The sequence below is a fragment of the Pieris brassicae genome, chromosome 13, assembly GCF_905147105.1.
Source record: "Pieris brassicae chromosome 13, ilPieBrab1.1, whole genome shotgun sequence".
Classification (NCBI taxonomy): Eukaryota; Metazoa; Arthropoda; class Insecta; order Lepidoptera; family Pieridae; genus Pieris; species Pieris brassicae.
In genome coordinates, this window is record NC_059677.1 from 4,469,025 (window position 1) to 4,492,502 (window position 23,478).

At 34.1% G+C, this 23,478-nt stretch overlaps 4 protein-coding genes across 6 annotated transcripts in view; 1 reads left to right on the forward strand and 3 right to left on the reverse strand.

Moving 5' to 3' along the window:
- LOC123717917 (ATP-binding cassette sub-family C member 4-like) overlaps window positions 1-1,781 on the forward strand; it is a 54,380-nt gene extending 52,599 nt beyond the window's left edge. Inside the window, exons 23-24 of the mRNA XM_045674190.1 lie at window positions 329-434; window positions 656-1,781. Of these exons, the coding sequence (XP_045530146.1) occupies window positions 329-434; window positions 656-826 (277 nt within the window). The 3' untranslated portion in view covers window positions 827-1,781. The remainder of the gene's footprint in view (window positions 1-328; window positions 435-655) is intronic.
- Window positions 1,782-2,096: 315 nt separating this feature from the next.
- LOC123717775 (DNA replication complex GINS protein SLD5) lies at window positions 2,097-3,382 on the reverse strand. Its single transcript, XM_045673955.1, has 3 exons — window positions 3,269-3,382; window positions 2,505-3,193; window positions 2,097-2,247 (listed from the first exon to the last, which is right to left on the reverse strand). The coding sequence occupies exons 2-3, from the start codon at window positions 3,079-3,081 to the stop codon at window positions 2,174-2,176; spliced, it is 651 nt and encodes a 216-aa protein (XP_045529911.1). The 5' UTR covers window positions 3,082-3,193; window positions 3,269-3,382; the 3' UTR covers window positions 2,097-2,173.
- Window positions 3,383-4,044: 662 nt separating this feature from the next.
- On the reverse strand, window positions 4,045-13,670 carry LOC123717863 (zinc finger protein DZIP1L). The gene is made up of 9 exons (XM_045674112.1): window positions 13,537-13,670; window positions 13,069-13,136; window positions 12,090-12,257; window positions 10,775-11,452; window positions 10,279-10,530; window positions 7,555-7,898; window positions 6,107-6,257; window positions 4,563-5,386; window positions 4,045-4,384 (listed from the first exon to the last, which is right to left on the reverse strand). The coding sequence occupies exons 1-9, from the start codon at window positions 13,649-13,651 to the stop codon at window positions 4,045-4,047; spliced, it is 2,940 nt and encodes a 979-aa protein (XP_045530068.1). The 5' UTR covers window positions 13,652-13,670.
- A 2,791-nt stretch (window positions 13,671-16,461) lies between these two features.
- On the reverse strand, window positions 16,462-19,085 carry LOC123717804 (opsin-1-like). Of its 3 annotated transcripts, none has more exons than XM_045674018.1 (9): window positions 18,996-19,085; window positions 18,694-18,863; window positions 18,504-18,624; window positions 18,312-18,429; window positions 18,027-18,240; window positions 17,809-17,956; window positions 17,625-17,735; window positions 17,375-17,541; window positions 16,462-17,015 (listed from the first exon to the last, which is right to left on the reverse strand). In XM_045674018.1, the coding sequence occupies exons 2-9, from the start codon at window positions 18,831-18,833 to the stop codon at window positions 16,886-16,888; spliced, it is 1,149 nt and encodes a 382-aa protein (XP_045529974.1). In that variant the 5' UTR covers window positions 18,834-18,863; window positions 18,996-19,085; the 3' UTR covers window positions 16,462-16,885. The 3 variants fall into 3 exon arrangements, with proteins under 3 accessions (XP_045529974.1, XP_045529975.1, XP_045529973.1); XM_045674019.1 differs by having other exon boundaries at window positions 18,965-19,085; XM_045674017.1 differs by having other exon boundaries at window positions 18,952-19,076.
- Between the last annotated feature and the right edge of the window lie 4,393 nt (window positions 19,086-23,478).

Here is a 23,478-nt window from a genome sequence, read left to right on the forward strand (position 1 = left end):
CTTTGAGCAACAGCCCGTAACAACGTTAACTAAGTATTATCTATATTTTAGTGCAAATTTTGTATGTAAGGTTTTTTCTAATTCTAATTCTGTTAAAACAGAATTTCACGGTTCAATACATTTTATTTAAATTGTGCATTTTTATATAACAAGTCAAACGGGCAGGAGGCTCACCAAATGATAAGTGCCCATAGACACTCACATTGCCAGAGGGCAAGAATTTGTACGCCCTTTTCTTGAAGGACCCTAAATACGTAAGCAAGCAAGTGTTGTTTCTCGGAATATTTTTATTTTGTAATGTGCTTAGAAATCATAAACTCTTTTACAGCACTGATGCGTTGATCCAAAAATCAATTCGAAAGCACTTTACGAACTGCACTGTGATTACTGTCGCCCATCGTCTTCATACTGTGGCCGATTCAGATCGTGTTGTTGTAAGTACATATCAGTTATTTACAGAATTTTTTTAATTGAAGTTTTGGGACTTATTAAAATCTGATATTTTAAAAGATGATAGTAATTTCTTAGATCTATTCTACTAAATTTGACTCCAAATTTTACGTTTATCTGTATTGTTTAAATGCAAAACGGTTTTATTCTTATCGTGTAGTGTGAAGTAATATTATTTATGATACTAAATTTAAGAATCTTACAGGTAATGGAAGCCGGTCAAATTGTTGAATGTGGTCACCCTCACGAGTTGCTTCAAAAAGATGGTTACTTTACAAAAATGGTGCAACAACTCGGTCCCGCTTCGGAACAAAGTTTGCGTGATCTTGCGCACACCGCCTACTTGCAACACATTAAATATGTAGATGAACAGTAAATATACTTCCTTATGATTGCCCTTACAAGAGAATAGTATGTGTAATTTTTTGGTTCAATTAAAACTTCTACTGCTAAAATAAACCAGAAAATATTTTTAGAAAAGTCAATTTTCATAATCAACCTTCTTTAAGAACCAGAAGAATGTAAGTCGACTTCAACTGTCAATGTCAAAATCTTGTACGGTTTTGGCGGGAGATATATACATGGCTAATCGCGACTTATTACACTAATTTGGTTTTTATTTTCGTTTTAGAATTAAAATAATGGAAATATTAATTTAATTACAACCTCTGAACTGCATAGACAAAAATAGTAGTAACTTTTATTGTTTTTTTTTATTTATTTTTTTGGGCTTTTATCGTAACTTAACAAAATCAAATATTAATAGTTCCTCAATATGATTAATTTGTATGCAAAAGTACTTACTGCATTCTCAATTACGAGAGTACCTGATTTTGACATATACTTATTTAGTGACATTTGTCTCAATCTTTAATTTATAAACACTGATAAGACACTTAGACTAAGATTTATTAGTTGAAGTTCGAATTTTGGCCATTTATTACTCAAATATTAATTATAATGATATATTTAAAATTTATTACATATACACAACAAACTATAAGATATACTTTAAGCTTGTCCATCTAGATTTACAATAATGTGACTTAATTATATTTTTATAAAACTTGTGCTATTCTGAGATTTGTAAAAAAATCCAGCAAGTTCTTACTTTCTCACGATCTAAAAATCTTGATTATCAAAGAATGAGAATGTTATACATGTACATATTTTTTGACATTTTTAAAGTTACTTGAGATTTTAATTGCATTTGTACTTGAATCAGACTGCCAATGTTAGTAATTTGAAAAGATGCAACTTGACTGTTTTCTGTGTTAGGAAATGTTACTTAATTGTAAGAAATGTGATAAATAAAATATTCAATTCTTAAACTTTGTTTTACTCATATATTCTTGACTTCCTCCCACTACTATTGTTTACTTAACATGGTTCAAAGTTGAATAATCAAAAAGTTCTTAACAGGGAATGTAACACCTACTTGAGAAATGAACAATTGCAGGATTCTACTGTGATTGAGTTTTTATGAATATGGATAGTTTAAAAAAATCAATTTGATTTTTCCTATTTTTTTAGTGTATTCATTTACTAATTCAAAATGGTATATAGCTCTTCATGGAAGTATCATAACATTGTCCCAAGCTAAATTGTACCTTCATACTAATGTTCATAAAGTGAAAAACACTTAGTTTGAAAAATATATTTTATTCCTACAATAAAATAGTAACAAAAATAGTTCCTTTTAATTCCAAAGCTTTACTTGCAATCAAACTAACTGAACTTTTCCATTTTTAACCAAGTCTGCTATGAATTTGTACTGCAAAATATGTTGTGATCCCTCTGAAACAATAATTTGCATTTGATTAGTTTAGAGAATTATTATAAGCTAAGTATTACTTTTAGTATAGTGTGACGGTTGTGTCATGTTTATGAATACAGATTGTATTATGGGTTAAAGATTATATTCCCATATATAAAGTTTAGCTAGATTCAGTTCATAAGATAATTAATGTCAAATTACTCAATATATCTACACTGAATTAAATAATATTTGTACAGGCAAATAATAGAAGTATAGAAGTAGATTATAAAAATACCTTCTAAATCAATCTCTTCATCTTGATCACCAAAATGGTCTTCTAAAACAATACCATTTACTGTTTCATTTGCTTTCAAGAACACATGAGATTGCAGAGCCGGTACTATCGCCATTTTATTAATCTCAAAAGCTTGCATATTCCCAGGGACTCTATTAAGTATAGTCTCTTTTAAATGATGCTCTATGCTCAGAAGATATTCTTGTGCATACCTGAACTCAGAGGGTGTTAAATAATTTGTCCCCGATTCTGTTCTTTGCTTCTCATCATTTACTATTGTTATACAGTACTTTTCTATCTTATCTAGTCTAGTTTTGAGGTAGTTGCAAATGATGTATTTAATTCTGTTTAATTCCATTTTATGTATCGAAGCCCGAAGATCTGTTTTGGGTAGTTTGTTTATATTACGCTCCATGTGTTGAATCTGACCTAACATACATTCTACCATGTCATTTCGGTGTGGTAATATTTCAGGAGATAACCGTTCGTTTTGCCATAAATTTTGAATTGTTTTTAGAACAACATCTGCCGTTATTTCTTCTTCTTCGTCGCTTAGTTCCAAATCTTCGGTATCCATTTAACAGATAAATTAGACTTAACTTAGTAAATGATGCAAAATTTGAGTATTCGAATTACTTTTTGGAGGACACAACAAATCTTTATTTTTCTTTTCAGTGTTAGGACTGGTTCTGTGTTAAAAAAAAGATATTATAACTTTGAAAGTTATATTAAAATTTTGCTGAAACGTGAATGTGTAAGTTTACTTTTAATTTTTAATTTCCTTTTGCAATTTCCAGTTTAATCTTTTGTTGTGAATTCTTGATTACCGTTATCGTAAGGCATTGACAAGGAGTATTTTTGAACCATGTGATAAACTGTTTATACTTTGTCAAAAACAGCAGTCACCTATTGGCAATTGACATACGGAATAAAACGAAGTTTCGAGTCCAAATTACTGTAGCTACAAGTAATTATTCAAAATTTTAAAAACCAATATATGCATCCTAAATTAAACTAGGATGCAATTTTTTATAAGTTTAATTTAATTGTAGTATGTAATACAGCCATCGAAAATATAATATTGTGCTCACACCATGCGTCACCCTTCTGTTCTACTTCTCCAATGGGGTATAGTGTAGGCATTTTTACATCATTGCATTTTATAAAGCATTCGAATCGTCTATATTAAATAATAAAGCAAAATAATTTGATTGAATTGAGCGAATCGAATGATTATCGCCTGTGTCGGACGTGACACGGTTTACTGACGAGGTGTAAATAAGAAAAAATATTCAATGTGAAGGTCGAATGGCTAAGAATTTATTTAGACGAGTATGCATGGTGACGATCATCAAAGTAGATAAAGCAAGAGTGGTATGTCAGATAGTGGTATGTCAGATAGTGGTATGTCAGAACCATGACACCTGTATATGCGTTGTCTCTGCCTAACACCTTCAGGAAATCGAGATTAAAAAAGAATTTAACAATAATTACACTATATTATCGATTTAATGTGAACTTCTAGTCCAGCAATATTCTATTAAAATTTATTGTCACTTTTATCGTCACCCAATAATTCGGATAAATCAATTTCACTATCATCCTTCTTTATTTTATTCGACGTATTTTTATTCGTAATTGATAAATTGTCACTCTCATCCAATATGGAGCTCCCTAGGCTTGTATTGCTGCCTCCTAAACTTGTTCTTGCCATTGGAACAGGTGTCGGTAAAATGTTAACACTTCCCGCCAAAATAGTGCTCGGTGTTTGAACTCTGCGGGCCATTTGCGACTCTATGGCCTGTTTTAATTCCGCTATGCGTGGAGTTGTCCGAGTTGATACTTGAATAGTCGGATTTATTTGATTGTCATTTTCATTGCTGAAAGAAATAATATAGTCTTAGATACTTATAATCTTAAACATAAACGCATAGCGCATAACGATAACTAATACAATATATGTTCTTTTTTATTCTGAATATACGTGATGCAGAGTACCAATAACTGGAGAATTTAATTCATACTAGGAATAAATAGAAAATATCCATACAAATTTACCTTGATGGATCCCATTCATCTGCATCTAAATTAATAATTCCCAACGTATAATTTTCATTATCGCTTTTTTCAGCTAAGCTTTGAGATGGAGACGCACTTATAGACTTCATTTGTATTGCGTCCATATCAAACAACACTTTCTTCTTATTCAATGACGAAGTTGACGATGCATTTCTTAAAACTCCTTTTGTTTGTTTAATTAAATTTTCTTCAGAAAACGCTTTTCGTGGTGACACAATATCCTCTATTGATTCTATATCGTCACTTGTAAGATCATTATTAATATATTTACTTTGATTTGACTCTGACTTTTTAACGGAAATAATTTCTGAGTTTCTTTTATCTGCTTTTTTAGGAGTCGACTGTGGTGATTGATGGATTATTGTATCATCTGTTATTTTTTTACAATATTTTCTTGGGCCATTGTCCGTTTCCGAATCGTCACTAGACTCTGATTCACTATCTTCTTCAACATGTTTAGATATTTTATTTTCCTTCGTTATTTTTTGAGTTCCATAACGAATCGGTGATGTTATTTCTTGAATATTTCTAGGGCTTGATTGCATTGAACTGGGAGATGTTTTAAGTAGAGCCATTGCCCTATCAGTGACTGGATTTTTCTTTTTGATTAAAGCATCGTTGTGTTTTACTAGAGATAATGCCTTTGTTTTGACATTCGATATTACAGAGGCAAGACTGAAGGTTTTTGTTTGACTAGGTGATGTTTTTTCTAGATCCTCGTGTCGATTTATACCTTCTGGAGACGTGTTAGTGTCTAAATGCGTCAGAATAGAATGGTAAATCTTCTCTCTTGAAGGAAATTTCTAAAAATGGACAACAAATTAAACGGTGGTACAACCATTAAGGGCCTGAGATTTCTGCAGTAATACAGAAAAAACTATTTGTTTTTATATAGGAAATTATCAGGCTTCTGTTGCTGACACACCGTTGACGGTTTCAGTCAAAGGCGTGCCGGTTTCCTCGTGAAGCTTTCCTACGACAAAAGTTGATCAAGACAACGTTAATACACAACCTAATATCGACCACACGCCTAAGAGTCGCACGTTGACGCTACTAGGCCAACACTGGTCTTACAATAACGAAACCATTACGAGGGGTGTTCAATAAATAGTGATACTTACTTATAGTGTACAAACCTGAAAGGTGACTTTGTCGAAAAATAAAATAACATTTAATAAAAACCAATTGCGTCACACTCATTATCCCTTTTAGTTAATCACCCCGACTACAAGTGATTACTTTTCGAAATCTCTAAAAAAATTAACTACATTTTTTATTAAAAACTAGATGACCAAAGATGAGATATTTGAGGTCAATTAGCCAGTACGACAAAACGCCAATTTCATATGTAAGCATTGGGTCCTTATTATTATTCAGTTCCTTATTTTGGAACCGATATTACTTAGGGGTTTTCAAGGGAAGAGCCACCCAAAAGGGTGGAAACGCATGTTTCTTAACAGATTAACATGATCATTTGCATACTGTCCTAAAAAAAGCCACTGATTAATCAAATTTTAACTAACCTTAGTTTTTATTTCCTGTTGCGCTTGCAACATTGTCCTTTGTTTTTGAAATGTGCTTCTCGGAAGACTGTTTTTAAGTGGATCGACTCCAAGTTGTACCAATCGCTGATTCACTTCTTCTGTTATTTTTGCTCGTACAACCTTTGCTGGACTAAAAAAATATAAGCTGTATCGATTTCAAAATGTATTTCTTACACGAGACAGAATTGAAGCGAAATTCGTTAAAAAATTACCCAAACACACAATCATAACGTCCGGCATTTTTTAAACTTTTATTATAAATAAGCAGCAGTAGTGGCTTCATCCCTGTTAGTTCGATCACAGCTGTGCAACAATGGACTTTCTTTTTATGTGCGCATTTAACATTCGCTCGAACGGTGAACGAAATTATCGTGAGGAAATCGGCTTGCCTTAGACTCAAAAAGTCGACGGCGTGTGTATCACAAGAGGCTGACCACTAACTTGCCTATTGGATTGACAAATGATCATGAAACAGAAATAAAAACCTGAGGCCCAGATATTAAAAAGATTGTGGCGCCACTGATTTATTTATTGAAGTGAAAACTCCTTTAGCAAAGTTGTGATTCGAAAGTTGATGCAACAAAAAAGCGACTGTAGAAAGAGACGGACACATAAATTCATAACATTTAACGTGGGAGAAAATGAGATGCATTATGCAGTGTATAAAGTTTAAATTGGTGTAGTAAGAAATTTTCACTTCAAAAAGTGGATATAAATTTATAGATTTGTTCTAATCTTATAATTGAATTAAATTAATCTATTATTTAATTTCTTTGTACAACTATGTTTTTTTTTATTTCAGAAAATGATCAAGCACACTAATTTAAAACCTAAAACACACTTATATAGAATAAAAAAATCCGGTAAGAAAGTATGCGCATGTGTAATGATATTTGTTCTTTGAAGTATTATTTTTTTTCGAACAGGGCAAACGGGCAGGAACCTAACCCACTTGATGTCAAATGATACCGCCGCCTATGAACACTATCAATTCCAGAGGTCTCGCGAGTGCGCTGCCGGCATTTTAATAATTGGTACGCTCTTTTCCTAAAAGACCCTAAGTTTAGCTTCGGTGATACTTCAGTGGGCAGCCGGTTCCACATAGTGGTGGTGCGCGGCAAAAAATGCCTTAAAAACCGCTCATTTATGGAACGATGGACGGACGTAGAGGTGATACGGGTGGAATTTCGTATTCTGCCTCGACGTCCGATGTAGAAACCTACAATCACTACGATGACGTCACAACCTGAAACGCGTTAAGGAAGTATTTCCCGCTAAGGACAGCTTCTCAATAAGCCACTGGGGCTTTCGGCCAAGTAGTAGGTAGGCTGTTCGAGGATCCCCTTTTAGGTTGGAGGAAACGCACAAGCCTTACGCCTTAAGTTTACAGTTACCAAAAAGCAATTAATTATACAATAAATATATACCTAACAGGAAGTGCGACCAGTCCATTTTCCTTGGTCATTTTTGGTTTTTTACTTTTCCCATCCAATATTTTACTACGCATTTTGCTCGCTGCTTTTTTATCTGCTGACTTGTTTTGGTAATGATTCGTATTAGGATTGTCAGTTGGTTTATCCTTCAGATCTTTAACTTTGCTGTTACTTTTGGTTTTGGGTAAACTATCGTTTGCATCACTTGAATCTGAACTACTCTGTACAATGTTCAGTAGATCCTGAGCTTGTTTCTGCAATTTCTCTAACATCAGTCGATCAGGTGTTGGCTTGCTTTTCTTTAACTTCACTTTCTCTTTCTCATTATTCTTCTTAACCTAAAAAGTAGAAGGTATTTATAATGTCTAACATGATTATCGTATCGTTTTTTTTCTAAAACCATTAGGTATAACGTAACAACAAAACGAAAATAAACGCGCCTGGATTTTTCTAAACTCCTAAGGATAAGATAGGTAGATATATATATATAGCATAGGTTTGGGAAAAAGCTACGTATTTTTTAAAGAAAATTAACAACATTTTTTAATATAGTTTATTACAAAGTTTTGTTTGAAAGCTTTTCGCCATCTTGTAAGTAGAGACATGATCCCATTGCTATACAAATTTTGGGCCTTCTAATAAAAATACCGCGACAATTGGTTTTGGCAGTACGCTCGTGGTGCAAGGTCAGGACTATACAGTGGATGCATTAACACCTCCAAGCCAAGCTCTTATTTTTTGCTGAGTTGCTAAAGATGTGTGAGGTCTAGCGTTATCATGATGAAAAACCACACCCTTTCTGTTGATTAATTCCAGCCGTTTTCTCTCAACTTCTTGCTTTAATCTCAGCAATTGTTCGCAGTAGAGTTCGATGGTCCTACCTGGTGGTAACAGCTCATAATAAATAATGCCTTTCCAATCCCACCACACACACAGCTTCACTTTGTTGCGAGTTAACCCGGGTTTCGCCACAGTCTGTAAATTCTGACCGGCCTTTGACTGCGATCTTTTTCGCACGTTCTAATACTAGTTCTCGTACAACAGGGACGATAACCACTTTTCATCACCAGTTATCAGCTTCTTCATAAACGCTTCGGTTTCATTACGTCGTTATAAGGAATCACAAATGAGTTCCCTGTTTATTAGGTTTCTTACAGTGAGCTCTAGACTCTAGCACTACACTAGGTCCGTAAATATCGCAAATCTTTTTTGCATTTGCGTTGAATTTTTTACCTTTTTTGTAGTAAAATATTAAAATGTATCGAATTTCTTTATTAGATTCACTCATCTTGACAGTACGAAAAATAAATAAAAATCACACATTTTCCTAATTTGAATTTGGAATTATCTTCTTTAAAATTTAAATGTTACCGAAACCAGCCAGATACAAATAGTCAAAGAGATTTTATTACAAGTCCATACATGACATAATGCGAAAAGACTTTTTCCCCAAGCTAATATATACACGCACATAAGTTACTTCATACTTCCCACAATATAGTGCGGGAATTAGCTAAAGAAAAACAATCGAATATACAAATGTATGAATGTATAAAATTCTCGTGTCAGAGTGTTCGTTACTAAACTCCTTTGAAATGGCTCGACCGATTTTCGTGAAATTTTGTGTGCATGTCGGTTAAGTCTGCGAATTGGATGTCTATTTTTAATCAATCCCCTTAAATGTTAAAAAAGGTGGATCGGATCACCCCTAAATATTTATTTTTTGAACAATTTTTTTTTTTTTTGATAGAGCATACAAAAATACATTTAGTTTTCCCCCCTCTACAATCATCCCCATTTTTTTATTTATAATTAAAAACTTATGACTTGAACTAAGGTTTATATAGCCAAAAATTCACAGACAATCCTAAAATGTTCTTCATTCCGGGAAACCGAACAGTCTCTGGGGTAGCAAAAAAACCATGTTTAGGTATATGTTTTATGTATGTACTAAAAAGGTAGGATAAGTAAAATCACAGATACGGAGATACGAGTTCACGGGGGCAGCTATAAAAGGAGCAGAGAGAGAGAGAGAGCTATTTAAAAAATTGTGTTATAATAATACCTGATAATATAACCTCAATATTAATCTAATTAAATATTCTAACAATAAATCAAATAATGATCACAAACGATCCAAGGATTTATCTATATATAAATAAAAATGAATGGCAAAATATGTTGCCAAGCGCAAAGCTCGAAGGCTGGACCCATTCGAGTAATTTTAATCATTCTTATAAAAATAGCACGGAAACAACTAAAAAACAGATTTATGGCGAAAAAGCGTACAGTCCCTTTGGCGTAGCATAGTAAGATGTTCCAGATGTTGGTGTAGCAGCTGCCAAAGGCCTACCTTTAGCCTACTAAATAAAAAAATCATATTAGGGAGAAACAAATTTTGTTCTATTAAATGTATACTGTTCCAAATTGTAAAGCAATCATTACCGGTAAATGTTTAAATATATATCTTACTATCTATTTCCCAGTTTAAACTAAGATTGAGAAAAGCCCTTTTTGTTGACTTAACGAGCTTAACTGATAGACGCCCATCAGAAAACTTGAAAGATCCGACCCTTTTTATAATTACAGTACGCTTTCTTCGAATTATTTCGGAAATACTTCAATGTACCACCACATAGTGGTAGCAAATAGTGTAAGAATAGGAAAAAGACGATCAACATCGAGGTGATACGATATACAGCAAACAAAATTACTTACAGGGCTTTCCTCCATTAAATTGTTAGGTTTAATAAGTTTCTGTTTATTTAATAGTTCCTCTAGTTGTGAAGCTCTCTCTCTTTCTGCTTTAGCGAGAACTTTGTATTCGTGTACTTCTTTGGCCGTTTCATTTAATTTTTGTACTAACGTTTGGCATTCACTGGATTGGGTTTCTAGTTGTTTCGCCCAATTGGCCATTTTCAATTCTATTTCCTTCTTTTTTTCATTTTCCATGTAATCTTTTGTCTGTTTCTGTAATATTAATAGGTTTATTGATAGCACTTATCGAAATAACTTGCATGTGAGAAAGCATGATAAAATTGACGTTATTTTACTGCAATAACAACCTCGTTATAAATACAAAAACATCGTTTCTACTTAAACGCTCAGATCCATATACATTTTTTTATATATATTCAACAATATAATACATTCGAGTCTATTACACACACTTCTTTGAAACATTACAAACTATAGGAAATATAAAGATAATTACTGAATTTATCAGCTCTTGTCTAAGCGCCACCAGCTCTTCGCCTTGTTGTTTGATTGTTAAATGCAGTTTTTCAATAAGCTTATTATCATTATCAACTTTTATATCTTCTTTTATCTTCTCAGCATCCATTAATTGCGATATTTGCGTTCTTAATAAACTTAATTCTTTGTCATATTTATCAAATTCCTGTTTTCTATAATCTTCTATTTTATTTTCGACATCCATATTCGTCAGGACTTCAGCGTCTTTCATTTGTTTCTCTTCCTTTTTCGTTTCATTTGATTGTTGTTCGGATTGTGGGACTTTTTGTAATAACATAGTTTCCATTTGCTGTAATTTACTTTTTAAATTGTCTATTTCCGACTGAAGTTTACTTTCGTCTGGTATTTGTGGAGTATCTGTATCTCTCTGTGGTACCTCCGTTACATTGGGGTGACGTCTTGATAAATGGCTTTTTAGGTAAACTTGATTTAAAAACACTTTATCACAGTACACACACTTGTGGTGAGCGTCTGTGTGAGTAGAAAATATATTCGATTGATTCTTGAGACTATTAAGAATCATTGTAGCTATATTTTCATTATTAACTGGTAAAGGAGTTCGTACAAAATGGCGTTTTCGTAGGCGTCGTATATCATCTTCTTTATCTCTTAAATTTCGTTTATAGTTGTCTAATTCCTGCAAAGAAATATTTACCACTAGTTAGATTCCAAACATTTACTATTTGAATAACAATATTGGTAATGATATTAGTTCATTAATAACGTGAGCATTTCCATACACATTTTATTGGCGTCTTGAATCGCGTGTGACAAAGTAGTCTAGGCTGTGTGCGCGTGATCGCTAGTAGATTTTTGTTTTATTATTATTATATTTTTAGCAAAATTGCGTATTATATTGCAATAAACAATAGTTGGCTGCCACAGACACACCATTAACAATTACTTTATGATCAATAGGTTTTTGAGTTATTTATAAACATTTTCTTAAGGTCATTTTGACATGACATCCATTATTTTGGCTCTAATTAAATTCTTGGAACTTTAATTACAATTCACACAGTGAGCGTAATAACTATGTAGTTATATTGTTACTTTATATAGGTATATAATTGTTAATCGTATAATAAAGTCTAAGTTGTCCTGTATTTAAAAAAAAACTGTAATATACAAAAATCCTCTTTTAACAATGTCGTATAGGGTTTTCGTTCTTAATAACTTTTTTGTTGTTGGATTATTGTTAATGGTTTTTTAAAATCACCTTTGCATGCCATTGCGTCGTCTTCTGGAGCCTTCTAAAAAAATTACAAGCTTACCTTGGCGAGTGCCGTAATTTCTTCACGCAACACATACACACTTCTATCGAGGTAATGACGGCAGAACTGCTGATACTCCACGGCCAGTTGTGCCAGACGAAATATCTTAACAACGCCATCATCCAGAATCCTAACATCGAATTCCGATTCCAAAACACAATCTAATATCTGAAAAAACTTTTTTATCATGCGCAGTTGACCACTAAGTTATTTAACTTGAATACGATTTACCAAATATTTTTTGAACAACAAAACACATTATAAAACTGTAAATGAGGTTGGAATTAAAGTAAAATAAATAAATCAGTGGCGCTACAACCTTTTTAAGCCTGGTCCTCAAATGTCTGTATATATTTCATGATTATTTGTCAATCTAATAGGCAAGTATGTCTGACACACGTCGGCGACTTTTACAAATCCCCCCATTTGGAATTTAAACGTTTGTCGAATAACCCGTAGATGGGGCAGAGGCCGTTCACAGTGAACTAGGCCTCATGAGCAGTGTTGGCCTAGTAGCTTCAGCGAGCGACTCTCATTCCTGAGGTCGTAGGTTCGATCCCTAGCTGTTGACCAATGGATTTTCTTTCTATGTGTGCATTTAACATTTGCTCGAACGGGGAAAACATCGTGAAGAAACCGGCTTCCATTAGACCCACAGAAGGTGGACGTACTTGCCTTAAAGAAAACACTTTTTCAACGGATTGAAGTTATAATAATACATAACTTCAATCCGTTAAAAAAGTGTTTTCTTTAAATGTGTAAAAGTTACTTTAATAAAAGACAATACTAGGCTACCTGCCTATTCAATTTACAAATGACCATGAAACAGATACAGAAATCTGAGGCCCGGACCTAAAAAGGTTGTAACGCCATTGATTGGAATTTAAACTACTAAAGTAACGCGCTAAACATGAAATCTATCCCAGAGAGTTACACTCCAAGATTCCAATTTAAGGGTTTAAACATATAATATACTTACATCATTAATATGTTGCTCAATTAATATAAACTTTTTCTCACGTATCAGACTATCTACATCAAGAAGACCTAAAAGTACAAAACATGGGTATAATATTACAACTTATTTGAGCCAAATCATTCATACACACGGCACCCGTTCATTAAATCTTCCATTTCAACTTTGTATGCAATTTGGATTTTGTTCTCTCAATTCGTAGCGCTGATGACGCTTGGAACCGCACAGTACAAAAGTATGTATTAAAAAACCCACAGGTTGAATTCCTTAAGACACGGCCAAATAATAAGTATAGTGGGCAAAGACAGTGTCGTTATATAGAGTTTACACCGTATGTCCTCTTTATAATAATAATTATGAAAGTTTTTTTAATCATGCACCATGTACTACGAAATAATTGTAACCAAATAAGTGATCAATGTCATGAATAAAGTTTTTATTTATTTATTCTGTACAAAATATAAAACTTACGTATTTTATTCCATTCTATATGTACTCGTGGGCGATGTGTGTTGAATGCAAAACCAGCTTCTTCAGCGAGTTTGGGAAAGTTATGGTGCAAAGCAAAAGAGGCTTTGCAGGCCATTATTATTTGTAAAAACTATTTACGCTTACAATATATCATTATCACTTAAATATTACATTTTGGCTTTAATAATTCTGTAGATAAGAATTTGTTTATTAGATCGGTTGCTAGGCAACGCTTATCATATGGCGTTACTGGATTTCATCGAAACGGTTGTAAAACAATGTTTTGTCCTTATTACTCTTGTAGTATAAACAAAGGATAAAACATTACATGAATTTTTGAGGGTGCAACTAATTTACCAAGATGTGTACTATGTTTTCTTTTTTATATTATAAGAGGTAACACACAGGCACACGAAAATTGGTTCAAGAAAAATAAAATAATATTTTTAATGTAGCGATTACAAAGAGGAAACCAACAAAAAAATAATAGAAATTAAAGGAAATCACTTTTCAAAGTGTGAGGGACTCAACAATTCTTCAACTATGGATATCCAGACCTAGCTTGTTAGTCAGAATGCTCTTGACATCGGAGAGTTTTGGTCAAAATGAGTTATTCTAAAATGAGGGACAAATGTAATTTACATTAAACCTCTTTCGTCTATAACATGACATTAGTGACGGTTATTTAATAGGTACTTTTAGCTGCTGTTACTGCGAAAACTCTTGTATAAATTAAATTTCAAGTACGAAATTGTTTGCGTAGTTATAATATATCATCTTATTTTTCCTCCTAAATTCCTCAAATCTACAACTCTCCTACTGCACGGCACCAACATCCCACTTCAAATGTATCGCCCTTCTGTGATTGACATATTCAGACTTTTTTGTGTCATTGTTACAGCCGTAGGATTGAGACACACACTCTCTTTACACTACGTTTTAATAACCAATTACAACGTTGTATTGTTAAAAGATTGAAGACAGTATTTTTTTTATTTAATATGAGGCAAACGGGCAAGAGACTCACCTGATGTTAAGTGATACGGCCGCCCACGGACACTCACATTGGCAGAAGGCTCGCAAGTGCGTTGCCGTCCTTTCAAGAATTAGTACGCTCTTTTCTTGAAGGAAACTAAGTCGAATTTGTTCGGAAATACTTCAGTGGGCAGCTGATTCCACATAGTGGTGGTGCACGGCAATAACTGCCTTAAATAACGCTCAGTTGTGGAACTTATACGGATGGTATTTTGTATTTTGCCTTGACGTCCGATAATGAAACTCAGCTGCGGGTATTAGACCGAACAACTCTTCTGAACACTCCCCATGGTAAATGCGGTAGAAGATGCAGACCCAACATCTCTACGCAAGGTCAAGGCATCAAGCTGCACGGAAAGTGATTGGTCGTCGACGATTCGAATCGCTCTTCGTTGAATACGGTCAAGTGGAAGGAGCTGGTACTGGGGAGCTCCCGCCCAGAGGTGAGAACAGTATTCCATGTGGGGCCAGTATCTGTCATCATTCTATTATTTGTCAATCTACGTATAATCTATATAAATAAAAATAAAAATAGAAGAAGACTAGATTATATATTTTTATAACCAGAGAATTTTATGGAGAAAAAAAATATTGAAAAATGATTGTTAAATTGTTTTATAGTACTTAGGTTTTTATTCCGGGTATGGTATATGGCAGCGTGAATATTCAATATATTGATACGTAGTATATTTAAATTTTATAACAAATGTTTTTTTTTTTTTTCAATTATGAAAATGTACTTCTCATCTGGACGCGGACAGTGAACCAACCTAGGGTTTTATAAACATAAATTATTGTAATAGTGTAGTGCTTGTAATATAATATATGTCTCAGACAACTAGCTTCATTAGCCGTTCAATTAACAGCCTAGCCGTTTAACTAACGGCCTCAAAGATATTCAGCCGTACGTTTGTTACAACATTTGATAAACTGGCTGGCTAATGCTTGGGTCATTCGTAAGTTAGAGTCATTATTTGGCAGAAATAAAATGATGAAACATCTGACATAAAATATATTTCTTTTAAAATTAAATTGCTTAAGTCAAATTCAAATTTTTATTGTCACTACAAACACTACTCTTCAATTGTAGTTGTTGTTTTTCGTGAAACTTTGGAAAACACCATCAAAGTTGTGGTTTGCCGACGCCATATTGACAGTTTTGTTTCGAGTTTGAGAGTAGCAGAATGTGGAATTAAATTTTTATTAACAATCAGACTAGGCAAGTAATGAAACGTCATCGATCCAAGTCATTTGCCTAGCTGTTTGATCAACCAGATCATCTTTCAGGCCGCTGGTTAAACGGCTAGGTTGTTAATTGAACGGCTGATTAAGCTAGTTGGCTGTGACATACATTAAACATGAAGTTAGTGTTTTTAAAATAGCCCCTCGCCTCCAGAGCCCAGTCCTCTCAAAATTCGTTAAATTCGGAACCGTTCAACACAAAGTAAAAGAAAATAGTGACTAACAATTATTATTACATTTGAATACGTTTTAAATTTCAATAAGATTAATGAATGAGAATAATGTGAGCTCGTTGAACGTTTTGACAGTTTAACGTCAAAAAATAATACTTTTTTATTTATTATCAATTTGTGTACATAATTGTGTTTGAGTGTAGCCATTTTGTATACAATGTGATTGTTTTGTATACGTATTTAGAAATAGATATTAACTGGCCATAATGTATATTGTTATATTCATTTTAACATAGATTTGCAATAGTTATAATTTTTTATTTGATTAGACGATGAGTAATTTTTTTTTTAAAATTCTAGTCTATTAAAGCTTTTTATGTTTTGTTCTTTGTTTATATATTTTTAATATTGTTGTGATTATTCCGCTATTAAATAGGTACTAATTAAAAACAATAGGGTAAGTGAAATAACTGAATAATGTGGCCATGAACCACGTTGCATGTAAATAATTTATTAGTCCAAGTAACAAAGCGTTTTTCATCGAAAATTCGTCACATTTCAGATTCTAATAGGAGCAGTCTCGCGGTAAAGGGGCAGCCTGGCGACACTTTTTAAGTCGTATAACATTTTTTTGTAATTTTTCTAAATGTCGCCGACCAAAGCAAAGGTTGAAACAAAAGTGTGCAACGTTTCACTTAAAACACAAAACGTGGACCCAAAATATGCAAGTTAGGAGGAGAAACAAAAAAACTACTTGAGGCATTCAAATGAAATGATGTCCTGAATATTTTGTCAAGCCCGTGTTCTGTGTTCAAGTCGACAACTTTGTACAGTCGTATAAAAATATAGTCGTGTTGGCAGAGTCGTGTCCGCGCCGTGGTCGTGCTGGGTTCGTCGATTTAAGCAGATGGTTTCTCCTCGGTGCAAGCGGTTGCGGCGGAGGCCACTGAGCCGGTCTCCTCAGCTGGTGAAGGCTGGCAGGCCAGGGCTGGGAACCTCTGGTATAGAGCAGCGCGGTATTTCGGGTGGCTATGAAGAAATTATATATTGATAAGTCAATTATACAAATAAATAAATCAGTGGCGCGACCACCAGTCTGGGCCTCTGATTGTATCTGTTTCATTAATAACACAGCCGGGTATCGAACCTACGACCACAGGGAAGAGATCCGCATGTTGAAGCCACTAGGCCTACACTGCTCAGCTCCAATAATACAAATAGTGCCGAGATATGTTTCTGCTGATTTCTGCAGAATTATGAATTATAGTCATCACTGTCATAAATCATAGTTAATGTGTCGAGAAAAGTCGTGGCTGTTGTATATTTATGATATATATAGTCTGTGGTTTTGGTTCATATTTTTTATTTTGATATAATATTTGATTTACCTGATGCCATATACGATTGGATTGTACACGGCATTAGCTTTAGCAAAGACGGAGCCCCAGATGGTTGAGAGTGGGCTGATTGGTGAGGTCTCGAAAATTCCAGCGAAGTTGATTACCAGGTAAGGGGTCCATGCCATGAACCAAAGAGAGATGGTCATCAGTGCAACCTGTGTAGTGATAAAGATGTTTTAGATGACCAAATTGTTTTAGGTTATAAATTCATTGCCATCTCAGTTGTAATGAGGATTACCTTAGCCAATTTGCACTCAGCGCTCGTGTTAGCCTGTTCCGAAGATCTAAGAGAAGCAACATTCATTTTCTTAGCCTGTTCCCTCATGGCCCTCTCGTGGGCTGCAACAGCCTAGAGAACAAAACGTCGTTGTAAATTTCATTCAAGATTTCATAACTGTCGCATTTATGGTAACAAATATTACCTGTACAATGAACCAGTACGAGTAGACGATGAGGAAAAGTGGCAGGAAGTAGCAGGCGATAGCGTAAAGAATGATGTAGCTTCGGCTGAACCAGTCCTTGCTTAGGTAGTCAGTTCCACAAGCGGTCATGTTGCCCTCAGGGACGTATCTGTTATGATATAAGAATTACATTCCAAATATTTTTTATAATACTTGAGTGAATTGAAAATCTAACTCACCGGCTCCAGCCAAAGATGGGCGCAAGAGTCCATGCAAGAGAGAATAGCCATACACCAAGGATCCTGAGTAAAGCACTGTTAATGGTCATCGGTTTTGCAGCAATACCCTTGACGATCACATTGTAACGGTCGAAGGCAATGGCTGTCATAGTCCAGATCGAGACGCATCCAAATAGTGACCCAAAGCAGGCATAGAATTGGCATGCAGTCGGACCTAGGTGAAAGTGTTGGTTGAATAAACGTTACTGATATAGACAGTAGTCGGAGAGTAGGAAATTGTCTTACCAAAAACCCATGTTTCATTGTAACTGTTGACCACCATAGGCGGAGCCATCATAGCCATCATCAAGAAGTCGGAGAAAGCCAAATTAACAACTAGCAGGTTTGAAGGCGTCTTGAGTGACTGGAAAGCAAAGTCAATCGTCAAAAATTTGTTTTAAAGGACAAAGATGAGATTTTGTAATATACATGTCTTACCTTTGTCGTCGAGAAAATGTATACCACCATACCGTTGCCAGTTATGGAGATGAAAGCCAAGACACTAATGGTGAATCCGAGAAGAGCGTGCCATAGTGGGTTCAATGGTGGAAACTGGTACCTGAAGAACAAAGTCGATTTTGAGAGAGAGATTCTTAAAATAATCTAATTTCAATTCAAATACAATTACCAGTATGGGTCAATGAGGTGCATCATTTCGGGCAGAACCTTGTCGATGACGGTCTGGTTGGATCCGAAGGCCTCGGCGTGGATACCGAAGGACTGCATGGCTGCTACGCCTGGTGCTGGGTCCAGGTTGGTTATTGCCATTTTTACGATCTAAATTTCTTAAGCTAAAAACTGAAAGGAAAATATCTCTTAGTATCAGGTCCGACAATATTACTGAGGGTTGAGAAAGAAATTTGCCCGGAGGAACAATGAAGGCTACCAATTTGACTCACTAAAAGGGAGATCACCCCGAGTTGGTATTACCAAAAATACTGAAGAAAATCGCTTCACGAACTACTCCAGTCTTTAGTTTAACCAATCTCCGGCGGGTGCTGAGGTTGTGTTGCGGAGACTACTCGATGTTTGCAAGACAGCCATCAGCTTTTATAAGAAAACAAAGAGGATTAACCACGGTGTCACGAGGAAAATCAATATTCATAATTAGATATAAGTTAAGTCCAAGACGTTGAATACATTATCTACTTATTCTTGCTACAGGACCGAACTTTCTTCGAGGCATATTTTTAATATTTAACTAAAATTCCATATAGAACCAACATAGTTATAATAATAGTTAAAAATGGATAAATAAAATCTTAAAAATAATATAAAACGTTTAGTCCCTGTGGCAGTTTAATTTTAGTAGCGGCATTTCCTTGCTGTATTGCGATATATTTCGTTGAGCGAGGAAAGCATCAGTTCTGGAGCCACTGATACTACCTGCCAGGCTTCAACTAAAATGTCTGATTAGCGCCTGTGCACTTGAACCCCACGGGTTAAGTCTCTATTCCAAAGGGAACAAAATTGAAGTTGGATTTATTTATCTTGTCAGCAAAAGTAACCAAAGCTTTCAAAAGTAACTATTACTTTTTACATAAACGTATTAATTTTTTGTAGGAATTCTCGAAAATAAATTTCGATTTCAAGCATAGGCAATGTGTGGGTAATATGTTTGAAAAAGTAAATAATTAGTGTTGATGTTATCACCAAATAACCAAATAAGAAAATAAAAAAACCCCTCTACTGTACAGTGCTTACGTAATACTTGAACGACCCCAAAGAAAGATATTTATCATAATATTAACTCCTGCAAATTAAATTTTCCAAGTTTCGTCTGAATATATTCGTGTATATAAAGACACGCACAATCAAAGGAGGCAAAATCAGTCTCGTTTCGGTACAATGTTTTCACAGACATTAAACAGTTGAATCTCTACAAAAAGCTAGTCCACCAAAACCAAATCATCTTAATTTTAGAAAAACTGTCAAAAACAAATATGTATTTTTTTTCAAAACAGTATGTAGCTAATATAATTCGACGACTCCACTGCGTAAACGAAATGAAAATCTCTATTTAAAAGCCTGCTTATGTTGGCAAGCGCCCGGGTTGGTTGTCTTTGATCCTTTAAAAGATGGGACGCTTTGGTATGGGATGCTTTGTGTGGACAAGCACAGAAGCTGGCGAGGGCACAGAGCAGGCGGAATATAATAAAAGGCTCAATATTCCTTCCGCCAACTTTGAATATCTTCCCTATGGATTAGAGTCTCTTAACCGTGGGGTTCAAGGGCACAGACGCTAATTAAAGATTTAAGTTAGTGCCTGGCAGATAGTACCAGTAACTCCAGAGCTGGTGCTCCTTTCGCTCAAGGAATTAACATCGCAATATAGCGGGTAAATGCTGCCAGCGTTAAAGGTACACTGCCACAGCGACCGAACTTTTAAATTTTTTTGAATTTTCTTTTTATTATTATTATTATGTAGGTTAAGAAATTTGTAAATACTGTATATTTTATTGTTACGCTTAGGTTTTAATAAACGAAACAATTATTATTATAGATTATTTAGTGAATACCAGTCTTTTTTCCTTATCAGTATTAAATATATATAAATAATCCTTGAATCGGCCCTTGGCTAAAAAACATAAATTAAACGCATTGCGTCCGAACAAAGTGCGTCCAAAAATTAAATTGCGGCTTACTAATAATACTTAGGTATATAACAAAGAAATGTATTGTTCGCATTGAGAATCTGTTTTGATACGGCTCTGTACTTCTTGGGGCACCCTTGTGTAAACACATATAAGTAGTTATGTAGGTAAAGAAAAAATATTCCTGTTAACTGGATTATTGTAACCAAAGAATTTCAGTTAGGCTAGCTCGCGTCTTTCATAGTCATTCGTCGTACAAAAGCGTAAGTTAATGTTCAAATATCTTGGAAAAGTTAAAAGTTTGTTAAAACAATTCAACTATTGCTTATAATCTGTATTAATAACTTGACTTGTCTTTGCACTAAGTCAGCTGTCACAGGGACCAAACTTTTTAATTGTATTTTTAATTAATTTATGTGCAGTTAACTTGTTAATTAAATTAATGCTAAAACATATTATATACTATATATTACGGTGAATATTTTTTTATAAATATAGGATTTGGTAAAACGATATTAACGATTATCTTTTAGTAAATCTATGCTAATCTTGGGGTTTAAGTGTACAGGCGCTAATTTAAGATTAAAATTGGCGCCTGGTAGGTAGTATTGGTGACCCTAGAGCTGTTGATTTCCCCAATAAATAAGTATCGAAATACGCTGCTATAAAGGTACATTGCGACAAGAACCAAACTTAAAATTTACTAGTATTGTCTTCGTCAATTTTTAATAGGTTAAGAAGTGTTGGAAATAAATTGAGTTACAAAAATGCAAGTCTTATACTAACTAATAATATACAGTGTTTGCAAATTCATTTACGCTTCAGTGTTTACGGCGTACTTTGTAAAAGCGATACCAATTTAAAATGATAGATTCAATTAGTTGTAACGTCTTATTCATTGTGAAACCAGCTACGTCCAAACCGATAAGTCGTAGCGATTTACGATAGCCTTCAAGCAATGGTAATGGTAACCTACCTGCTAGTTAGCCTTTTGTCCCATAAAAATAAAAAAATGATGTTGGCTTTGGCTCTCTACATAAGATAAAATACAATTTTGATGGCCTTTAATATCCACTGGTACTGGTACCGCATACAATCACTGTTATACGTGGTAGCCTTGCTGATTTAACCAAACCAACTCAGCAAAGTTAAAAAAAAGTAAGCCTGGAACTGAACAGACTTTGATTTTTTTTTAAATAGTCGGAATACATTCCTGACTACCATTCCTAGCTTGTTGGCCAACTTGATGATTTGTGGGTTTTAAAATAAGTTGTGATAAACATCAATCAGGTTTTTAGAGCGGTAAAATAGTTATACGTAGTTGGTCCCAAAGTGTCACTGGCACATTATTTTTAAATTTCGAACATGATTTTATAAAAAAATTATTGCATTCTATTTTTGAATGTTTGACAATGGAATTTGATTGAAAACACTTTCCGTAATTTTTCACGATGGAGTGGACATTAGTGATGGGAAGGACAAACGAAATTGAAGTGTTTGTATGTCCCACCTCATTTTATAAAATGGGTTGGTACATTGTACCACTTCATTTGAGTATTCTGTTTTGTACTGTTAGTACCTTTATGTACGATACGTCATACGTATGGCTATGAGGTATAGTGGAGTGAACTGAGGTGACTGAGGTTGCCACATGACAAATGGAGTAACAGATATCTTTTGATATTTTAATTAATAAAACTATATTTTCGGATTATATTGGGGATTTATTTTAATTTTTGAAAACGTATGAACCACCTGCTTTTAGTTTAGGAACAATGTGACTATAGGCATTTATTTAAAACAAAGGTCAGGAAATTTAAGTTTAAAAATTAAGTAACATGTCATTTAAAAATAATATCATAAGTACTTTCTTTTTTCCACTCAGTCTATTTCTCCTTTCTGAAATTATTTAGACAGATTTTGAAAATACACGTTCGGATTGAACGGATATAGCACATATGCAAATTCAAAAGCTTCTTTATTTCGTGGTAAAAGTGGTTCCTCTAAATATTTATCCACTTCAATAATGTTTCCGGCTGTAAGATTTGTATATAGTATATATATATATTAATGATTTCATCTACTACTCTGTCAAAATCAGACCAGATGTTACGTTTTTTTTTCGTCAACTGCAACTATGGTTGCTACTGGATTTTTAAATAAAATTTCAAACTGATATCGTAAATTAATTACATTTAACACCAAATGTTTTAAGTTCGTACAAGCACGCCCGTAAGAATATTCGTTATAAAATCCTTTTATAACGAATAATAAATGTCTTTTTCAAACCCCTATGGGGTTCTGAAGTCATCTTTAAAAAAAGTAGTCACTGAAATCGACATGAATATGGTGTGTGCTGCGATAGACGACTGGCCGCGGCGCTTAAGGGCCTGTATTAAAAATAAGGGAATTAATTTCGAATACTTGTATGCCATTTCTATTCCTTAATTAATGTACTATAAATTTATACATCACTAATTAAAAACTGATCAGTAATTTTGTTTTTATCATTACTTCCATTTGACAGAACTTTCGGACTGATTACGTACAGCTACAGGAAAGATATCTAAGATAAACAGTTATTATAGGGACGGCGAACGAGTCATTGACATGCCGACAGAGCTGTCATGTGTGAATCTAATGTTATAACGTTTAATTTCCATTCATACATCATTGTCGAATTTAGTAAGTATTTTTTCGAAGACTCTTGGTATTGATTTTGAAACCTGATCGCGACATGCGCCATTACTAGCTCGGTTTACATTTACAAGGGCTTTATTTTTGTAGTGTACGGTTCGCAGGTCAACAGTGAACAGATT